At 35.5% G+C, this 23453-nt stretch overlaps 1 protein-coding gene across 2 annotated transcripts; it reads right to left on the bottom strand.

Annotated features, from left to right (window-relative positions):
- Window positions 1-1991: 1991 nt before the first annotated feature.
- LOC128990849 (5'-nucleotidase domain-containing protein 3) lies at window positions 1992-22566 on the bottom strand. Of its 2 annotated transcripts, XM_054413464.1 has the most exons (10): window positions 22391-22566; window positions 20989-21164; window positions 20392-20619; window positions 19480-19536; window positions 17558-17692; window positions 15507-15664; window positions 13594-13780; window positions 11241-11381; window positions 6087-6238; window positions 1992-4493 (listed from the first exon to the last, which is right to left on the bottom strand). In XM_054413464.1, the coding sequence occupies exons 1-10, from the start codon at window positions 22449-22451 to the stop codon at window positions 4289-4291; spliced, it is 1500 nt and encodes a 499-aa protein (XP_054269439.1). In that variant the 5' UTR covers window positions 22452-22566; the 3' UTR covers window positions 1992-4288. The 2 variants fall into 2 exon arrangements, with proteins under 2 accessions (XP_054269439.1, XP_054269440.1); XM_054413465.1 differs by lacking the exon at window positions 19480-19536.
- Between the last annotated feature and the right edge of the window lie 887 nt (window positions 22567-23453).

Genomic DNA, 23453 nt, shown 5'->3' on the forward strand with positions numbered 1-23453 from the left:
GTTTAAAAATATAAACAAAATCAGAAAGAAATTTTGAGGTTTCACAAAAATATTTTTTTGTACCGGTAATATGAAGTAACAATATAAAAACCCTAAACCCTCGATACTATCACAATTTAACAAGCTCAATAGGACATTAATAACTTTCATTTAAAATGTAACAAGACTTTTTTTTACCCATTATAAGTTTCACAACAACTTTAACATTGTTCTGTTTTGTTCATTAAACTGTTGTCTATTATTGAAAATTATCATATTTTTCTTATAATAAACTTATTCTCTGTTATGTCTTGGTCTTGTTATGTAAAAAACATCCTGATTTTAGTTTTGGATTTTGACCTTTTAGATTAGGCTACAGGAATTTGGTTTATCGGGAATCCATTGTATTACATTTTCTAATATCCATTAAATACTAAATTGGCTATATATAGATTTTCACACTATCATTTTTAAAAGTCTATCAAAATTACCAACAAAAATTATTTGAATTGGTAATTAAATTTAAATCCATGTGTGTAGTTTTGTGTTTGGTAATTAAAACTGGACCTGATGGTAAAGACCCATCTGTTGTTAGGTTTGTACTACAATATTATTATCTGTCCAATGATTATGACGAAAATAATTAAAGGACATTAAAACATAAATCAGAGCCTATCTGTAGTAAATTGAAACCAAGTTATTATGTAAAAAATCAATATAACATACAATTACTGTAAGTAATCCTACACTCATCCTTCACTCATATTTGGGTTAAAATACGCACATAGTGGCGTCCCCATCTTAAATAATTGAATTGAATTGAATTGAATTGAATTTATCGGGAATCCATTGTATTACATTTTCTAATATCCATAAAATACTAAATTGGCCTTTATATAGACTTTTACACTGTCATTTTTAAAAGTCTATCAAAATTACCAACAATAGTTATTTGTGCAACTAGTGAGAAAAGTGAGCAATTGACTCACTCGAGAGATATCCTTACTCACGAGCGGTAGGCGAGTGAGGAATGGTTTCTCGAGTGAGGCAATTGTACTTTGAACTCGAGTTGCACATTATATTTTTCCTACAGTTACCATAAAACAAATAAATTGGTGAAGAAACATAACCTATTTTTACACAGAAGTGAACTTTTAATATAACATTTAATGTGAAGTGACGAATACAACAGTACAACAGCTGACCAGCTGATTTACAGCCAGTGCTACCAACGTATTTCGCGCGCATACGACGTTGCCTGCATGTTACGCGCACACTATTTCGTGCCTTCACGTTGCAAATCTGGAGTGAGACAAAGTAATTAGAGTGAGACAATGTTAACATTGTCTCACTGATGAGCCAATTGGCCACTTTGCTTTCTCAAATCAGTGAGAGAACATGCACATTGTTAGGTAACTGTAGGAAAAAAATATTTGAATTGGTAATTAAAACTGGACCTGATGGTAAAGACCCATCTGTTGTTAGGTTTGTACTACAATATTATTATCTGTCCAATGATTATGACGAAAATAATTAAAGGACATTAAAACATAAATCAGAGCCTATCTGTAGTAAATTGAAACCAAGTTATTATGTAAAAAATCAATATAACATACAATTACCGTACTGTAATTGGAAAAAAAGGATGACAAATTATATGGTAATCTCAAATATAATGTCATACAGATCGGATAGTAGTTGTTTCCAATCTTAAGAAACAAAACTGATTGGTTTGCCTTAAGTTTAGCTTAAAATAAGTAATATTTAAAACATATGTCAGCCATACAGTATCCATTCAAAATTGCCATATTTAATTGATATTCTCTGTACTGATATCTAAATACTATTATTATAAAATAAAAATACATTAAATGATTATGTTTTAATTCTATGTAGTAAATAGTACTGAGTGTAAGGAGCTATTATTAATTTAATAATTTAATTTTATAAAGAAAAGAGTATTTTTAAGTTAATTATATGAAACCATAATTCAGTCATATATTAACACTAATAAGCTCTAAATGCATTCTAAATCTAAATCAAGGATTTAAATCTGGAAGTTAATTAATTAAGTGTTATTGTCAAGTTCTAAAAAAGCGATCACACAAAAATCTTCAAAAATATGCTACATACTAACACTAGAACACTTTTGATAGTAATGATATAGCCTAACCATATGATAAACAGCTGATAAATAATTTTGTCTAGATAAACATGGAAGATACATATGATTCTAGCGATTAAAAATAATTCTTTGATATAAACTCTCAAGTGTTCAATATAACAGTACTAAAACGGATGTATAGACGTAAATATATATATTACAATAAACAATTAAAACCTTAAATGGTAAACATGCATAGATCCATAAATTTGACAACAACCTTTCTAAAATGGAGGAATTCAGCATTAAAATCTATAAAAATATAACTCTCTATAGCGCATTAAATGTAAAGTACGGTAGTTAGTAAAATATAGTTTCATCAACATTTGTTGAACTCAAACAACCATCGCCACTAGAGTTTTTCTTTTGGGTGATACCGCCGATACCGGTAAAGAATATTTTTAACTATAGCAAAACAAAATTCTATTTAAGTGTGAATATGGTCTTCTAAATATAAACATGCTAAAACCTAAATTAAATTTAAAACAAAAAAAAATAACCATGCCAAATTTACATGTACAGATAATACTCTCTCATTGTAACTAATATTTTCAATACTTGCCCTCTTGTATTAATCACTAAACAAATCACAACTTCATTCTTGGAAAAGCCTCAAAAATAAAACTCTTATAAGCAAATAAGATATACCTTGCATCAAACTCAATTCTCATATTATCACAAGTAAAAAACCCGATACATTTTTTTATATGCATATGTAACAATTTACACAAATAGTGTTTTTGGCCTCTTAGGACATCCATATGAAAAAGTAAATTGAATTGAAGACAATTGATAAATAATCGTTTGGAGTAAGGTCTAAAGGTAGTGCATACTGAAATGTATTTTTTTAATTGAAACCACATAGATTACTAAATAAGGGTTCAAGTATAATTAGTCGCTTTAGTTTTGCACAGTTTAAAACCATGTGTATGTATATTAAAGAAATTTATGTCTTTTAGCAGCACGCTTATTTTGTGAAGCTCGCTGTTAATAGGAAGACACGATCACCGTCATTTTACACACTTGTTCTAACAATTCAGATGACGTTACAAAAATAACATGCTATACCCAGTCATATATTCCTAAAACAATATTATTTTGTGAGCTAGGAAGACACTAAACTGATAGTTATTTCATTTCCTCCTTGAAACAGTTCAGAGTTTGTATATAAACTAGTGTACATGTTGCTCGAAATATAGCAAAGGTAAAGTATTACAGGAGTTGCTTGAAAACAAATGACAACCATAATTTCCGATGAGTTTAAAAGAATCAACTCAAATTACTCAATGATTATTTAAGTAATGGAAATACTGACGAAGTTTCTAACAGGTTAATGGAATCAAAATTTCTTGTAAATATCTTATCATTTTTCAAAAGCTGATCTTGTTTTTAGTGTTTCCCAAAAATTGTTCCCACTTACAGCCGCATTAGGTTGTCCATGTTTATCTTCTAGATAGTTTAAACATTGACTGTTTACAATTAACATTCTCATCTTCTCACTTTTAATTTCTGACAACAGCTGGAGTTTAATAACAATATAGCACTTTAAAGGGCCCCAGGGCCTCACTCTGTAATTATTTCCTTAAAGATAAAGTTTCCTGCACAACTGCACGTTACACTCTTTCCAATGACACCAAAAACATGTCAATCGGTTCAGGAGTTTCGGAGGAGTAATTGTCACAAAAAACCTGCTTGCGTATTACATAAGTATAGATAATAGGGTATTCTCGTTAATCTACAACCAAAAACACTTCAGTAATAGTATTATTTATCCCATTACGTTGAAAACACCCACCTCCATTGTGTATCTACAGTCAATAATAGCTGCAACAACATGGATTTGATTGGTTGTGGTCCTTAACAATGTCACTGGACTAATCGAAAACAAAGTCACCTTATGATCAATCGTTGGAGAGCTCATACTGATAAACTTCCGCTTATAATAACATTATTCAATATACATGTAATGCAAACTGCTGCAATTGATCCAACACTGCAAGCATGTATCAAACTTGACTTGCTAAACAAAGGTATCAAACCCAACAGGAAGAATAAAATAAAACCCTCAAACCTTATAGCGAGAATATCAGAATTGAGCTGATGCTACCTTACAGATACTGAGCAAGAACACTTTCGGTGAGATCACTAGACGAAGTAGGAGATGTACTCGTGCGGCATGACGCCGCGGCGAGGGTAGAACGTGTGGTTGACCGAGTACTGCAGTAGGTTGGTAATATGGGAGGTGTAGATGTCAGCGAACCTGAACAGCCGACGCGAGAAATACGTGGGGTTGTGGTAGGTGCGGAACACACTGCCAAACTGCTTGTTAAACACACACTTCATTGACTGCCTGTGAGTGACATACAGTGCAAATAATGAACAATGGTTTCAAAGATTAAATCAAGAAGCATTTTTTTAGGGTACTACTCTACATGAGAGAGAAAGAATTACCAATAAGTAAGGAAAAGAGGAAGTAATGGTGGTTGGAAGAGATGGAAAGTTGGAACAACCTTTAAAGTAGAGGGGGAACAGCTTAAGTTAGTTGAAAAATTTACATATTTGGGCACAGTTTTATCAAACAATGTGAGAACAGTACAAGAGGTTACTCAAAGTGTTTATCATCTAGTCTAGGATAAAGATATACCAAAGACTGCAAAAGTTACCATGTATAAAACTTTTTTATACCGATAGTTACCTATGGTGCAGAAGTTTGGATTATAACAGAGAGGAAATGGAGTTTCAGTGTAATGAATGAGTGTAAATCCCCACATGAACGGAAGAAAACCAAGAGGTAGACCTACTATTGTCGGATTGTTGAGGTGAGAGGAGTGCAGTGACAGTATGTGGAGGAAGAGGAATTGTGAAGGGGCAGAAGAAGATGGAGATACCTAGTAAACACCCAGACCCGGAGATAACCGGAACGGGAGAGGATGTATGTACTACCCTACAACAGAATTTTAAATTATTAATACTTTCAATCCGTATCTCATAACTGACTCTTACTCTTCAGCAAAACAGAAAAGCATGTTGTTTATATGATTAATTGAGGTCTGCAGGTATCCTGGTAATCAAGACAGGAGAAGACCAAATTCATTCCCAACCTTATTTATCCACAAAGGTAGAGGTCAGGAAATTATGGAAGTGAATGATTTCTCCCCGATCGAGGAAGGTGTACACAATCTTTCCGCAATGATGGGAGAGGATCATGATGTCTTCGTGAATGCCGAAGGTGTTCACAGTTTTACAACGAGAAGTAATTATATTTAGTCTAATATTGTAATGGTGAAAATATTATGAGATAAAGAAAGCAATATGATTTCAAATGGCCCGCGCTGTCAATAATTCTCCGAGCGGCCACGCACTGCGCTAAACAAGCAGCTAGGCACATCTCTCTGGTGGATGGAGTGTAAAAAAGCTTGACGTTAGGCGAGGGCGAAATAGCCCGTAGACTTGTATAGATCGTGGGATGTTAGGCAATGGACGGAATAGCCCAAGAATCAAACTCAGGGTGGAATAACCCTGGGTAAAAGAGTAAGTTCTAACACTAGGTGTTAGGCCGGGGCCTAAGGGCACCTGGACTCGTACAAGTCGCGAAACGTTAGAACAGGGCGGAACAGTCCCTGGAAGTCAAAATTATAGTTTATTTTTACTTTCATTATCTTAAGTTATAAATATTAAAGTTTTTTATTTAATTCTAAAAGGTGAAATACTGTTTAACCAATAAGTGAAGATTTTTAGTTTTATTTTTCCGATGTTCATAATTTTAGTTTTTTATCAGTGTTTCACTCTAAGAATTAAACCCAACCATTATAAATTTGTTCTTTTGTTTACCATTATTTAAATGGGCTATGATGAATGTGTCATTAAACAGCTGATGCTATTTACCGACAACATTTGAGCCACATATATTTACTTTCAAGTAGCTATGACACTACTGACTCACCTGAGTTGGTCTCTCTCCATTTCCCACTGGTGATTCGCTTCCACTGCCCTGGGATCCCCAGAGTCCTGCCAGTCTTCTATCAGCTGTGTCAGCATCTGCAGCCAGTTGCACGTCCTCTTGAAGTGTTCATCGTTTAAGGTTTCTATCTCGTGCTGTGAAAATAATTATTGTCTAAGACATTCAGTAAAGTAGAAGACCCTAATTCATACCTGTAGGAGGATACCTCCCTGTGATATCCTGACCATGTTCAAGCATCATGCTGCCATTCACCTACAGGCCATGAAAAACTCAACATGATTCACCACATCACAGTTTTTTCTTTTATTTAAAATAGGCAGGTGTTTAATTTGTTTTCTAATTTCATTTGAAGAATGCGAGATAGTTGCTAAAAACAGTCATCTAACTTTAGACGAGGTTGAGGAATCACTAGACAAATCAAGGTACAATAACCTTTTTGAGCGGAGCGAGCGAAGCTCTTATACGTCGACTTTTATGCATTTCGTAATACGCAAACTCCTCCTAGACGGCTGAATCAATCGTTTTCAAATTTTGCATGGTGATAAAGACCATATCGGTGAGTGCCAACATCTATATGGCGTTAAAAAAGTCTCTCAGGAATCCGCCCCACTGGGTCTCAAAGTTTCAATGTAATCCTTATGGCAGCAGTATTTGACACATAAACAAAGACATATGATCAGCTGTTGACTTTTAAATGCAGTAGATAAATAAATAGCTGATAGCATTATTCCACAGATATTAGAACATAAACGGTGGTATGGATCATAAATATAATCAAATGACGACACTAGCTTGAGGTCCATGACGTAGGAAGTGGTGAAGGAAGTAGTAAATGGTAGCAGTCTAGAGTGTGGAAACTGTTTAAGACAATTAGATTTGGGTACCAGTAGGTATCTGCATTCCTAACATTCTATGGGAAGGGAGGAAAATGGGTCCGTGACGTAGGAAGTGGTGAAGGAATTAATCTAGGCGAGCTGCCCGGAGTGTGGGAACTGTTTATGACGATTAGATTAAGGTATCTGCATTCCTAAAATTCTATGGGAAGGGAGGAAAACGGGTCCGCGACGTAGGAAGTGGTGAAGGAAGTAGTCAAGGCGAGCTGTCCGGAGTGTGGGAACTGTTTATGACAATTAGACTAAGGTATCTGCAGTCCTAAAATGCTATTGGAAGGGAAGGAAACAGGTCCGCGACGTAGGAAGAGGTGAAGGAAGTAGTAAAGGTGAGCTGTTCGGGGTATGGGATCTGTTTATGACCATTAGATTAAGGTATTTGCAATCCTAAAATGCTATGGGAAGGGAGGAAAACAGGTCCGCGACGTAGGAAGTGGTGAAGGAAATAGTCAAGGCGAGCTGTCCGGAGTGTGGAAACTGTTTATGACTATTGGATTAAAGTATCTACAATCCTAAAATGCTATGGGACGGGGGGGGAAACAGGTCCGCGATGTACGAAGTGGCGAAGAAAGTAGTCAAGGCAAGCTGTCCGGAGTGTGGGATCTGTTTATGACCAATATATTAAGGTATTTGCATTCCAATAATGCTAAGGGAAGGGAGGTAAACAGGTCCGTGAAGTAGGAAGTGATGAAGGAAGCAGTAAAGGCGAGTTTTCGGAGTGTGGGAACTGTTTATGACGATTAGATTAAGGAATCTTGGTATCTACAATCTTAAAATTCTATGGGAAGAGAGAAAATCAGGTCTGCGATTTAAGAAGAGGTGAAGGAAGTAGTTAGGTGAGCAGTGTGGAGTTTGGGAACTGGAAACTGTTTGTATCAGTTAGATTAATGTATCTGCAATGCTGAAATGCTATGAGAAGGGATGGAAGCATGCCCAAGACATAGAGAATGGTGAAAGAGGTAGTAAATGCTAGCAGTGCGGAGTGTGGGCAATGTTTGTGGCAATTCGATTTACGTATCTAAAATACTAAAATGCTATGGAAAGTGATGAAAACAGGTCCACGATGTAGGAAGTGGCTTAGGAAGTAGTAAAGTATGAACATATTGTGAGAACCGTCTGTGGCAGTTAGATTAATGTATCTTCAATCCTAAAATGCTATGAGAAGGGAAGGAAACAGGCCCCACGACGTAGGAAGTGGTGAAGGAAGTAGTAAAGGCAGGCAGTGCAGAGTGAGGGAACCGTTTGGGCAGTTAGATAAATGTATCTAATACTTAAATGCTATCAGAAAGGAAGGAATCAGGTCTATGATGTAGGAAATGGTGAAGGTAGTAGTAAGGCTTGCAGTGCAGAGTGTGGGAACTGTCTTTGGCAAATACATTAATGTATCTGCAATACTAAAATGCTATGGGAAGAGAGGAAAACAGGTCCACGACGTAGGGGGTGGTGAAGGAAGTAGTTAAGGTGGGCAGTGTTGAGTGTGGGAATGGATTAATGTATCTGCAATGCTAAAATTCTATGGGAAGAGACTGTAGACTGTGGGTTAAAATTATTATGAAGCACGAATCGTTACATATTTCGATAAGTATTCAATCTTTTACAATATAAATTTACAACTGAGTTGACAACAGCTGAGTTTTACTCCGTAGAAGCTAAAAACGAATTTTATTCCCTAAAGAGTAAAAATGCTACTTTAGACCCTCAACGCATGCATCAATGACGACTGTTTTTACTGCAGTATGACAAAAACAATATAATATGAACCCTTGATGACTCCGCTCAATTTTGTGGATGCCTCTGCGAACGCCACCTAGTAATATATTACAGTATTTTAGATACTAGTGTACTAACATTTTTGCTCCTCTTATTATTAGGATACTAGTAATGATGTGTTCAACTACTACAGTAAACAATACTGTGTTACAAATTTATGTTGTTTTGAGTAACTCCAAGTTTACTTTCTATGGTTTCTTCAGTATAAAACCTGTCAGCTCACTACAAATATGTTGCATGAAAATGTTGCAGTAGTCCGAGCTGAGCCTGGCCTACAAGCGTGAGGGACCAAGCACCAAGAAAAACAAGCTCGAGCCAAGCTTTAATGTCCCCGATTGCTGAATGCGTCCGCAATGATCGCACAATAAAAAAATTTACACTTAAGACAAGATTGAAAAAGACAATGATTATGTCTTCATAACTGTTGGAGATGTTAAGGATTTCGCCACAATCTTAGAAGACAATTATAATGTCTACACGACAGCGGAATAAATTTTATGTTTTTTTTAATGAAAGCTGATGCTATTTACCACCAATATTTGAGCTACAAATCTATTATCCTACTAATATTATAAATGAGAAAGTTTGGATGTAAATGTTTGTGACAAGTAAACATGAAAATAACTGGTCGGATTGGGCTGAAATTTGGGGTGACGATAGCTCACATTCCCAATTAACATACAGGCATATTGTTATCTCAAAACTCCTTTCAGGCTCCGCCCCAGTAGCTTTGGAGTTTCCCATGTTAACCTTACACTACGACGCGGCACGGGTAGTTGCGTGGTCATGACTCAACGATGCCACCACGTTGTTTGAGTGTCCTGTGCTAGCCAGTAGCAATATTAATGTAAGACTAGATTACTTACGTCAATAGCTCATTGAATTTCATTTCATGTTTCAGTACATGTTTCGACACATTGTCATCCTCAGCTGAGTACTAGTGAAGTTTTTATTCACCATATGGTTTTGTCAATGTTCAATTAAATAAACACGTAACACGTAACACAAATAATACGACACGACACGGAACATATACATTTACAACACGCAAAGCTTTAGACATGCAGGCCTGCTCGAACAAAACACACGGTCACGCCGCGGGTCGGGGACAGACTAATTGTGTTACGTGTTACGTGTTTATTTAATTGAACATTGACGAAACCATATGGTGAATAAACACTTCACTAGTACTCAGCTGAGGATGAAAATGTGTCGAAAAATGTTCTGAAACATGAAGTGAAATTCAATGAGCTATTGACGTAAGTAATCTAGTCTTACAATAATATCACAGCTCAGGGGCTTAACAATGAATTTAAGCAATGTTAATCCGTATTTTCGTGTTTCGTGTTGTATGTGTGTGTTTTTGTGTTTACCGACGACCTCAATTTGAGTGACATGACATTTTTTTACAGCCTGATGATGGGATTTTAATCCTGAAACCGGTCGCCTAAGACGACAACAATAGGATCACTGACGGACAGGTAATATAAACCATTTTATTCATTAAGTGATCCTGGGCCACTAAGCATAATGAAATCAATATGAAGCAATTGATGCTATTGCTACACTAAGGTATGTTGTCATATTCTTATGGATCTATTAACATCATAAGTAGGGGTTTGAAAGTAAGTAGGTTTACGCTTTTAAATCAGTTTATATTTTCAAACTAAATCATAGAGTTGCTGAATTTTAAAACACACATCAGCATCACTTTAATAGCTCTCTAGGTCACATTTTCTTCCCATTGCAAAGCACGGGTATAGCAGCTTGTTATTATTTATTTGTGTTCTTAGTACTAACCCTCTAACTTGTAGAAAACCATGCTTTTTTAAAGGTGACACTTTTCCTAAACCTAATTCTTGTTGCATCCTTTTATTTTAAAAAGAATTATGTTCAACAATATCAATACTTCAGAACGTTAAACGTTGCATTGCATTATTTGGAAGTTGGCCTATGTAAAAAATTAACTTGTCATATGGCATTACACAAAATTCATAGGTAGTATTTAAAAAAAACTCGGCTAAATTGAAAACCTTAGGCTTGTACACCTCTACTAAACAAGCTTAATAAGCATATTTGGTAGAGTTTGCAGGCAGTTATACTACGTTCAAAAAACTTAGGTGGTTTTAGGGGAAGATATCTATCCCCTCCACATCTTGATCCCACCATTAAAACATAGCTCAACAGCTGAGATTTGTCAAAACCTCAATCAGCTGCAACATATATTAAGCAGGAAAAAGTGGTGGGTGTAATTCCCATGAAACAGCCTAAATATTGGGAAAGTACTATAAATGAGGTTGGGTATACTAAAATAGACAATCTCTATTTTTGCAATCTTTCTAAAATACCGGTACTTACAAAACAGCAATTTTTAAGTTAACGCACAGTAATCAATCATTTCGGAAGTCTCAAACTTGTTGTAGTAAGTCATCCAGCTTATTCTAGCTTAGTAAGTCATCACTTTACTCTAACTCACCACAAGTTCGTTGATGATTGCCCCAGTGCGCCAGCCATGCTCCAGCGTAACATCCGCTAAGTCACTGTATGGATGATCTCCAAAGTACAACACTTCACTGCCGTACCAACCTGTCATATCCTTCAACTGGTTGATGGTGCCCTGCAGACAAAATGTTTCAGTTAAAACCTTAGAATTGGATTTGTTAAGTTTGTAAGTCAGTAGAGACTTGATTATCTGACCTATAGCAAATTGGCGAGGCCTTAATTTTGTGGTTCACTCAGGAGAGTTAAAAAGATAAGAAGTAGCCATTGGAGTACCTTTCATGCAAGAAAAAGCGCCAAAACTGAACATACTTATGATTTTAGAGACCCACCATTCTCAGCTAGCTATTGCTTTTTGGATAGCTGGAGGAAAAGACATGTAATAAGATAGCTCACGATTACGTCAAAGAACTTCCAAGACATTATTTTTTCCCAAAACTACTCACCGCAGCAAATTTAAAACATGGATGAAACAGGATTAAATTTTAAGACATTTCCTTCCTACTAAAAGTCTCGCTTCACAAGAGGAAAAATCTGCCCCTGGGTTTAAAATGGACAATCAACACTTAACCCTTCATCGGTGTCTTTGATTTTAAAATACAATCGGTGACACACAGAGATTTTATCTGGGTGTTGAAACATTAGACAAAAAAATGTTTTTTATACGTATAATAATATAAAAACGTATTTTACCATGTATAATCAATACAATTGTACTTGAAATCAACAAAAACTCTTACTCTACATATTTATACAAATATATAGCAAACAAAAACAACAACACCATTCGTGACTCACTGAGCCAAAGATCGTTTAACAGTGCATAGAGTCTTGTTGCACGTTGAGCGTTTTCCCCACTACCTGCTGCCTCATGGTACAGTCATATTTAAAAAATGCTCTTAAGGCCTACACATTAGGACACCCGGTCGCTTATCAGCATGGTTCTGGTTGACGAGCAACTAAGTTGATGATTGAACGAATTGGATGCTGGGGGCAACAGACTTCGCTACCTAGCACTTTCAATCAAGCAAGAAATAAATCAAAATTTGGTGGGGATAGATAATGTGTTTGGTTCTGGTTAGAGCTTAAGTGACGACACCATGCCCGCCGACGAATTTTTCGAAGATTTTGGGCTAAAGGGTGGCTTCAATGTAGAAATAGTTACAGCCACATGGCACTCCTACGAGCCTTGTGACTTGAAAATCCTCAGGATTTTAAAAACTATTTACGGATGTCATATGACAGTTTCCGTCACTCTTTGCAGCTAGTGACGCCCAATATACCTGGCCAAAGACTAAGGAACCAATTAACCTCACATAGAAAAAAGGACGCCAGATTGAGATTTTAGCATGGTTTTGTTTTGTCAGTTCATTTTTCGCATGCACAAGCCGTCTTTAGTTGATCAACTTAGTCGCTGAACCCTACACACTCTAGTTTTTAGAGAAGTCTCGTTGCCTGGCGATAAATTGGTTGATCGGAAACCAACAGGTTTTCAGTTTACAGCACCAAAAACCAAAATGATCCCCACACACATGGCGATATTTGTGCAATTTGGTCACTCATCAACCAGATTGCCGGTTGATAAGCGACCGGGTGTTCTCGTGTGTAGCGGCCTTTATACCGCTTGCTGCCGCATGTCTCTCGTGCAGCTAGTGATATTGTAGTGGCCTGAGAAATGATATTGTGTTTGTTAGTGTTCCTGTACGTTTGTAATTGATTGTAGGTGAATTTGTCAGTTTATTAACAGTATGAACTGAAAGGGAAAGTGCTAAGGCTCCAGACATGTGAGATAATTGCTAACGTTATAATTTATATGGAATTGGAGGCTAGGGAATCAAGGTTTACAATTGATCCCGTAAAGGTTAGAAACAGGGTGTTGGCTGCTTGTGGAGTTTCAAAATAAACTTTAACACGACTAAGTGTGGGGAAGAAAATTTTGGAAGAAAAAAACCCTAGTTATCAATTAAAACAAAAAACAAACACAAGACCCCATACACACACTTGCGCAGTTTTTCACCACACCCAGGCTTATACAAAATACATTGAGAAGTCCCAAGCTTTTACACTAAGAAGACAAAAAAATACAGACTGTTTTAACCCTAGAAAATATGGTGTTTAATCATTTCCCTGTTAATTCACACTGAAAATTAGCCATGGATGGGTTAGAGTGTTCATATTCACCAATTGACTAAACATTGTGAGTACTGGACCCTAAATCTACAGGGAAAGCTGTTTAAATTAGTAATCTGGCTAAATAGGCTGGCAGATGGTTACTTTTTTATGAGGAATAAATAATCCAAAAATAAATGGATACATCAAAACACACTCACCTCAAAGTATATGACTCCCTTCTTTAGTTCAGTAACCTTGTCCCAAAGATAAGAGTCGTTCTCTTTGTCGTAGATGCGAAGAGGTCTTGACTCATCAGTGAAGAACAACGGTTTACGAGCCTGGACGATGATAACATCGAAGAAGTCTTCCCAGTTGTCTCCTACCATCCAAGACATGCCCTTGTTCCTAGAAACAAGATTAGAAAAAAATTCCACACAAAATAAAATTAACTAAAACTGACTGGTTAGCTTAGTGGTTGTAAGATTTGCTTTCTAATTAGAGGGTTCAATAGATAATTCTGCAACTTTTGATAGGTTAAAACTTGACCCTACTATCATTGATAATGTTGAAAAAAATCAGCAGATCTTAGCCAGTAACACAAAACTAAACTTGGAATCTCACCCCATTCTACTCACGCTCACTCTTATATAACTTAGGTCCCCCAGGATAAAAATCTCGTCCATGAAGTGAAACCAACACAACATTTTGGGATTGTAGGAAACATTTTTCAAGTTTCTCCATAAACAGATTAGCGTAGGAAGAGGCCATCATTTGCAGTGCCTTTAGTTTGTAAATAACCTGCAACCTTTTGTCAGGGAATTTCAATTCAACCACCGACCATTTCTTAGAACCGCTGACAACCATACAAACACCTCTTCCTCCTGCAACGATTCTGGCTACAATAGATGTAACCTCCCTGTACACTAACATCCCCATTACACATGGACTTGCTGCAAAATAATTTTCCTAGACCAGCGCCCCAAAAAAACCCTAAGCCCTCAACTTCTTTCCTACTCAACATGGCTAAGTTCATTCTAGGAAAAAAGTGTTCAATTTAAAAGAAGAGAGGAAGGATGGGCCCAATCAATTGAACAAACATTTGTCAAATTATAATACTGATACGGTTGTGTGGCGTAGCCCACGTTAATAATTTGGACAATTTTTTAAAATGTTTTTGTGTTCATGTAAGTATTATGTGTATCTAACGATTCTTCTCAACCCAATCAGTGATGAAGAGGAATTTCTTAACTTGGTGACTGTTTAAAGATGAACCTTAAGGTTCGAAACCTTGGTCGCGGACCTAAAGCTGGACCACTGATGGTACTACAGGTATTTAACCTTTTATTTGTAAAAAAATGTGATCCAGAGGCTAAACATGCTTGTATTTAAACCAGTGACCTGATTTAAAGGCGAGCACTATAACCACTCGGCTACCCTGGCAATTACAACAACTAGCTGTTGGTGTTTTGTTTCTGTCTACATATATAGTACAAAAATGCACCTTTTTTAAATTAGTATTTCTCTCTTAACTTAAAACCTAGACATATTCCTACAATTAGTAGTGTAGGCCTACTCTAAGAATTCTAAATCCAAATTAATCTTTGATGTTTGCATATCTGAATCTTTGACTACCTGAACCACCTAATGTTTTTGCACAATCCAAACTACTACCTTAATTGAAAAACTCTCTTGTTCTCTCCATATCAGCACTCTTTGCCTCAACTAAGTAGGCTACATCCTAATCCTAATTATGTACTATCAAATCAGTGATGAACTTTTTACAGACAAGTTAGACAAAAGTCATACATGTGGCAAAAAAAAAGTGTTTGACGAGAGACAACTAACTGTCTTAGTTATTTTTTTTTTTTTTTGGTCCTAGGACGTTAGGCTTAGCCCGGGATTTTTTCATATTACCTAGGGGTTGCGGCATTATCACTTATATAAAATCAATTGGTGATTTGGCAGGAAAGATTTTAACCCTGGACCCCAGTGACCAAAGTCCCGCGTTCTACCATTAGACCAGCTCACTCCCCCAACTGTTCTAATCTGTTAAGTATTGATATTCAGTAACTTACTTCCAAATATACAACAGAAGTAACAAAATCAAAAAAACAAAAACCAAACAACTTACACAAATTTGTAAGGGCTGTTGGTGACAAGAAATAGCTTTTTACCAGCATCCGCTAGCCTCTGGAAGAAGTAGGTGATTCCTGGGTTTTTCTCTATGTATTGAGAGACATCTTCTTGTAACAGTTTGTGCATGACTGGGTGAGATGATCCAACAGAGTTCTGAAACAAAGTAGATTTTTGGAGTTGGAGCTCCTTTTACATATGAGGCAAAATCATCAAATATGACTGTATATACATTCTTGGTTGCAGAGTATCATTTTATGGGAAAGCTAGGAAAGGTAACTTTTTGTTTTACAGATTTTCCTAGTTTTTTCCTTTGATTCCAAGCTGCTTGGATAAGTAGCACTAATTAACATTTTGGATTGTAGATTTTCAAAAATCTGTTTCCTCACACCAATTATTATTACAATTTTAACAAAACCTAACAACTTTCAACCACTTGAAAGTTAACTTCTATGCTTCTTGTTTTCTTTAAATAACAGCCATTGATTTAGAGATTTAAAAATGCATGCATAAAACGATTATAGACGATTTTCAATAGGTAAGAATTCCTATGGTGGCACACAAAATGAATCCTTACACCACAACATAGACTGTCATTAAATATGTAGGTGTTTTAGAGTGTTTTCAAAACATCATATTTTTTAGGTATTTGTGTGCAGGAACTGTCCAAACCTAAACATAGAAATTCTATTTTGCTAAATAGTATCATTAATTAAAAGCCTAGTGACAAATGTCATCTAAAATGTACCACACTAGGGATCGAACCAGCTACCTTCATATTTGAAGGTAAACATAGTAGTGAAACTAAGTATTTTGTTTAGTTCCTATTGTACCCCCAGTAGGGATGGGCGTTATATAACGTATTAGTCAAAATAACAGGGTTATGAACAAATAACTGTTATCGTGGTATTAGGTTACTGCTAGAACCCGTTATTTGAACAACGGTTTCAATAAATATGCCAACACCAGCTGCTACCTTGCTGCTGTCCCAGTCTATAAGACTCCAGGACCGTTAAACTCTCAGTAACTGTATAACATCACTGTTAATAATCCAATTAATTGAACAAAATCAAAGGTTAAATCAGTCATCTACTGTTATAATACAAGAGTGGGTAGCAATGTTTAAGCATCACAGATAATGTATTAATTAAGCTATAATCACTAAATCCCCGGTAGTAAATGACCCAGTTTCATCCTATGAAGTGATGAATTGCCAATCCCAACACTTGATTGCTAAGGTCAGGCTTATCAGACAACCGTTGTTAAGAGGTGATTCACCAATTGACTCCCGTGTCGACACAACAGCTCCACTGTTGTCCAATCATCTTGCTGCACTGATACTGATATGCACTAACATGTGCTTGGAGCATTTTCTCACCGACGGCACATTTTCTACCTTCTATAGGCCTAATATTTATGACTGTGTAATGAACATTCTGAAAATCGTAAGGAGTTATGGTGTATAACATTATTTTACAGTAGAATTTTAACTTTATGTAAATATTTTGATCTTATGAAAATAAACTGAACACCTTTAGGGGTAATCACAAATGCAGAGAAATGTTGGATGATGACAGTGCATTTTCTCTGAGAACCTTTGACGTATTTTCAATTCTTCCCAGTTTGAAAGTTGTTTTAATTTATCAAAAAACAATGAGAAGCAAACAAGGGTAGGCTACTTTGGTATTTTACCGGCCTCACCTAATTCTAACCTAACCTAACCTAATGGTGGACTATGTTTTAGATTAGGTTAGGTTAGTTTAGGTAAGGAAGATTTTGTTATTTTAACTAATAAAAATCTTATTTGGAAGTCTATTTATAGGTGTGGTCGATATAATAAATGTAGGCTAGTAATGTCAAGGTGTTAAACACTGACAAAATAACATTTATATAGTTCTAGACACACTTTAGAGAGTTCTCTACCATCAATCTTTAGACCTTATGAAATTCGACCAACACAAAAAAAAAAACAACTGACAAACAGAACAGTAGGCTACAAACACTTGGTTTATGTTCAATAATTGCACACCTTGATAACGAAGGACATACCTTGACATCACGGAACAGAATCTCAGGATGAAAGTCGATGCCATTCTGGATGAAGTACTCAGTGATGTTGCACAGAAGACACATCTCTGGCACACTGAACATGTCTGCCAACTGTACCATCTTGGATGTTACGTACTGCAACAGAGATTGTTGAGTCAGCTTCGGATATGAAAAAAGATATAACTTAAGAATAAATATTTTTTGAGTGACTTTTTGTCAGAGGTTTGTGAGCCCGAGATTTTTTATCGAGCCCCTGGGCCAAAATTATAAAAAAGTTCACACAAGCATTAAAAAGGTGTAAATCTTTTCAAAAAACAAGATTTTCTTAGATTAGTTATGTCATGGACTAAGAATACAAATTTAAACATATACCAATAATAAATAACTGAACTAATTAATACACAATAGCATCAATAATTTGGCGACATGCGTGATCATCTTTCCATAACACTTGACACTGAGATCACATCCTTTGTGATCAAGACAACATCATGATAATCTCCTGCAAGCACGGTAACACTTACATGGTTTGTCTCTTACACTTGCAACAACATCTATGTATCCATGATCATCTCCCCGCAGTTACAATAGTAAAAAGTTTAAACCACACTATCTTTGATTATGCCTTTTGTGGTCATGATGATACAACTAAGAAGAAACCTTAACTCAATTTGATTTTTTGGCTTGGTGCCTCAAACATTCAAAATTTTAGGCTGAACTCAGCTTGGCTTTAAATTATAGCCGCCCAGACACCTCTACTTTTTGTGAAAGAATATATCCTGCTGAAGTTAGCTTAATTTATAAGACTTATATAGTTTTCATTTTCTTGGTAAAAAATGCAATAGCTTGAGGGTGTATCCAACCACTGGGCCTTGGTAGGCCTACCATCACAAAGAGAATTTTCATTGGGGGTTGGCGTGATTTGTACCAGGAGTTTCAAGACAGAATGGTTTTAGCTTCTAACTACTGCACCAGTCTTACTCCAGTGCTGTACAATGTTTTAAAGTGCCTGCAACATTTTTTAATCCCTTTTCTGAAAAGTTTACATTAAAATAATAAAATAATTGTATCAATCAAAACTTAAAACCTCTACGTAATAAAACAGCTCACAAATATTTTAGATAACTTAGAAAAATAATGAAGTTTGCTTTAAATTTCAAATGTATATTTAACTTCCTGTAGATTGTCCCATAATAACAAAAAGCCATGTACAGGCTAAACACTTAATTTAAACATTATATTTGAAACACAAGTGTTAGAAGCATTCTTCATCGAGACCAAAATCTAAGCTAACGAATATAACAAGCATAAGTTTTCAACTAGAGTTATGAACCTAAAACACCCAATGATATGAGCTGTAAAATATACAATAGTTAATTGTTGAGTATGTCGGATAATGACTTTAAGTTTATCTTTAAATGATTTTTTATTCTGTTCAAAATAATTATACATTTAAAACACAATGTGTAAAGTACTTTTTGTAATGTTAGTATGATCCGCTACATGAAGTTAACATATGTTTTCTTGTGAAAATATGAGATGACCCCAAAGCAGAATGTTTAATTTAAACTTTCAAAAACTTTCTTTGAACTCTACTTTTATTTCAAGATTTTTGAAACCAATTTTCTGAAAATTGATATAGTAATTGAAAACTGCAAATGAAAATACGAAAGCTCTAAATAGGCCTTCATAATATGAAATATGTTTTGTTTATGGAATACACTTGATTATAATCACTGAAGTAAAATTTTATTTTCACCTTGGGTAGGTTTTAATTTTGTAACACTATCTGATAACCACGCTTGTAACTAAAAACAATACAGTAACTTAATAATTACAAACACTGCTTCTGCTTTGGGGATGAAGAGTAAATATACTGAACAAACTCCAAGCATTATTCCAGTTTTGCTGTGTCCGCTTACAGAACGGGGAAAACGGGGATGGTGGGGTAATTCGTGAAACGTATTACTTGAGTCAACCTGAAAGATAAAGCAACACTAAGATAGGCCTATAATGTGAATACCAACTGAACTACGGGGGACATCATTTAGAGATACTAACTGGTCCATTTGAATACTACACAATTTAGTTTGTGACTAAATTATTGCTTCTCATATCGAAACACTTTTTCCATTGTCTGTGATTTCTATCGATCCTATCCTTCAATATCAAAACAATCAACCAAAAAGTTTCAATTTATGATCCAAGGTTTTAGCAATTAAATATTTTAAATTATTAACTATTTTGATATTTTGATCGATAAAACAACAGACGGAGAAGCGTAGCCAGTTAAGAATTTTAAAGATTTTAAACAATAATAATATCTTAGTGATCTTATCGGAATAATATCTTAGTGACAAATAAAGAATGGTCTGTTTTCAACACCCACTAATATGGTACAGTTGAAATTGGAAATTCAAGTTGTTGTAATGGAACGATTCTTTAGAAACAGTTAATTTTCCAGAGGGCACATCCCAGAGGTAATATTGAGGGTCGTTTTATTTCCCCAATAAAAAGAAAAAGTATTTCTGTTTAAGACCGGGGGACGAGCAATTGAGTCCAGTCATCAATTTTTCAGTGTGAGAACACTCACAATTATCTGAAAACCAACTGGCATCGGAGATGTTAATGATTTCTATAAATTGCAGGCCTAATGAGCATTAATAAACAGTGAGCTACACACAGGCCGTTAGATAAAACTAATGTCTATCACCTGCGCCCACTAAGAAGATGTTCAAAACAAACCATTCTTTAGCACCATCGTAATGCACCTTTTTAAATCCATATTTAAGAAACAGCTATTTAAGAAAAGGGTATGTCTGTATGAAACTGACCTGAGCGTTTTTGCCATGAGTCTCGACATAGGCTAGAGGTATGATCCTGTTCTTGTACAGCCGCAATACCTCATCATCAGTGACGGGACTCAGTCCACGGTACACAGTGCCCAGCTGGATCTGCAGAAACGAGTCAATCTTCATCAGCAATCCTTTCTCTATGTCGTAGTGGAGACCTCGGATAGCAAATCCCGGCTTGTATTCCAACTCCATGATGCCTCTTGGATACTATGAAAAAGAAGTCAAAATGATTATTCAGAATTCAATCATTGTATGGTTACCAGAGTTTCACAGTCCAATCGGTGAGAAATATTACGACTACATTGCAGCATTGTTGCTTGTGTCGCCTCTAAAATTGATCACCAGGCCTATAATTAATACTTTAGGCCTATATTTTTAGAAGTACCGGTACCTAACTTACTTCATAATACCGGTAGGTCACCCAATACAAAATTATGACTACTGTAGGGTATTTATTGTTGTAATGACCTGGCCTATTCAGGGATTCCTATTTTTTTACCTTCATTAGGCCTATAGCAAGTCATACAAATCGAAAACATTTTAATACCAAAGCAAAACTTGAAAACCAAAACATACCTTGTACTTGGATATGAGAGTTTCTCGAGCCAAATTGTACAGCAGGAAGTCCATTGATGGCTTGTACACAGCAAGAGTGTAGTCATAATCAAAACCATAAACATTAACTTCTTCGAGGTCCAACTCATTGCAGGCAAACACTCCCCTTGGATTCACATTTGGTGGCAATTTCTTGGCTAGAAATAAATTTTGAATATGGACAAAGAAAGGAGGATGAAATTTAGGCTCAGAATTAAGTCATTGGGTTCCTACAAGAAATAGTTTTTGTAGGCCCTAATTGCAGCTATAGATTATTATGCATCTGTTAATCTTTAATTGAAACTTTAAAAAGTACTGGATGCCTATAGAACTTATATAAAGGGGTCGTACTAGCCTGTATGTTAGTGTTTTACCCCTCAATGTGAGAGTTATGGGTACGTAGGCTAACTGAAAACACCTTTGTACCGGTACCAAGTTTTAAGGTGTTTGGACAACTTTCCTTCTAAGACCGGCTGCTTCTTTCGCCAAAACAATTAGGGCTTATTAAGAACCTAATGATTTAGGAAAGCCCAATTAGGAAGGATCAACACTTGACTGTCAGGCGAGTGGTGTGTGATAAACTCAGCTGTGATAAATGTGAATCAATGGAAAGATATGTTGTTTTCAGTTTCTGTATTTATTTTTTTATGAGGCCTAACTTAGTTTAGGATTTTTAATAAACAGTTGATTCTGAGGGTACCTACACTTCCATATCAGTTGTCAAAAACAACAAAATGAAAAAAAATATTCGATATATCGATTATTTCATTTGATACCTAAGTTATATCGTTTGGTTAGTTAGGTGGTCAACCTAACTAACTAAACGATATATCGAATGAAATGATCAATATTTTTATTTGGTTGTTTTTGACAACAGATAGGCCTACAGAAGTCTACCCGATTCTAATCCATCAATTTGTAATCGACTTATTCGAGCAGTGGTAAATATTTACAAAACCCAACTCACCCTAGAGCCACCTAGCCTATGTCATTTTCAATTTTTGGTTTTTTATAAGACCTAGGATAGTTTAGCTAGCAAAACAGTTGATTCTTGAACGTCATCAATTCGTAGACCTAATTTTAGCAGTTAACATGAAAACAACAGACCCTAAGATTTTGACTATGCACACTGTAACACTTCAATCTGAGTTATATTTCAAATAGGCCTAGGCCTATCCTTAGCATAGGAATGAAATGATATTATTTATAATGCGATCAATGTTGTGTGGTAGTTTGCTGGTTTGTTAAGGAATACAATTAAAAAATGTGTTATAGAGTTAAAAAACCTCAGAAGAGGTAACATTTTAAAAGACAAAATAATTTTAGACCTCTTGAAAGAGGTAACTTACTGAATACCCTTGAAGACCTATTGTACTGTACTTACATTCATACTTTTGTTTCGTTTTTAAATACGCGTCAATAGGGTCACCTTTTGGGGCTTCCATGTGAATTTTTCGGAAACATTTTATTTGAATATTGGAAGAACATTGTAAAACTAATGGTAAATGATGTTTGCATGTTGCTTGAGAAAAATAACATAACCTTGAGATACTCTGGCAGTTCATCGCTCACTAGCAGACGGTTCTAAATCAACACGATCACCATCAACTTCTGCTCGAAACATATGATCCAGGAAGGCAAACGTCATAACACAAAATAGCTGATAGTTGTAAGTAAAATAAAATAACGTACTATATAAATTAACTATTAGTTTTGAGCCTTTATGAAACTAGTCCAAATAAGCACTCCAATTAAATAAAAAAGGTAAAAATAAAACGATGAGTATGACAAATTGCTTACAAACTACTATCAATGATCAAATTATTTAACCACAAAAATGATGATGGAGCGACTAACGTCTTAATCCAGAATAAATTATAACTGTTTCATTTCACAATACTCATGAAATTTTGTGTTTTAAAAAGAAGACAAATGCAAATGTATTCTAAAATTCTTTTTCACCATTTCACCTCTACTAAAAGCTCAGACGATCTCCTCCACAGTCACAGTAATAATATAACCTCATCCAGTTCGGGGAAACATATTAATTAACATTTTCGTCATGCTGCAGCAAAAATAGTGGTTTTTAATACATGTGTTGGGGGTCTAAAGTAGCATGTTTACTCCCTATGGAGGAAAAAGCATTTTTAGTACCTCCTAGGGAGTAAAAGCTATAGCTGTTGTAAACAGCAGTTGTAAATTTCTATTGTAAACAATCGCATGGCTCGAAATTGTTTTATTAATTTTTGGTTAGGTTTTGTTTTAGCATGGATAAAACTGGATAAAACATACCGGTTAGTCTATGGTTTTAGCTTATTATTGTTGCATTCTGGTCATTAGTTCATCATATCGAAGGTATAATGTACAGTACACCAACACCATGGTCATGGTAATAGACAAACACGATTGAATCACTTACTAAACAACTACTTATTTACATTAGCAGA

The sequence above is a fragment of the Macrosteles quadrilineatus genome, unplaced genomic scaffold (genome assembly GCF_028750875.1).
Source record: "Macrosteles quadrilineatus isolate MER2022 unplaced genomic scaffold, UCM_ALF_1.0 Scaffold_3__2_contigs__length_128488019, whole genome shotgun sequence".
In the NCBI taxonomy this organism is placed as follows: domain Eukaryota; kingdom Metazoa; phylum Arthropoda; class Insecta; order Hemiptera; family Cicadellidae; genus Macrosteles; species Macrosteles quadrilineatus.

Excerpts from the sequence above, each read along its gene's own strand:
- LOC128990849 (XM_054413464.1), bottom strand. The coding sequence starts at position 22,451 with ATGGAAGCCCCAAAAGGTGACCCTATTGACGCGTATTTAAAAACGAAA. Across the intron at positions 20,620-20,988 it reads CTCTCATATCCAAGTACAAG|TATCCAAGAGGCATCATGGA; the intron begins GTATGTTTTGGT and ends TCTTTTTCATAG. Across the intron at positions 4,494-6,086 it reads ATGGAGAGAGACCAACTCAG|GCAGTCAATGAAGTGTGTGT; the intron begins GTGAGTCAGTAG and ends TGTCACTCACAG.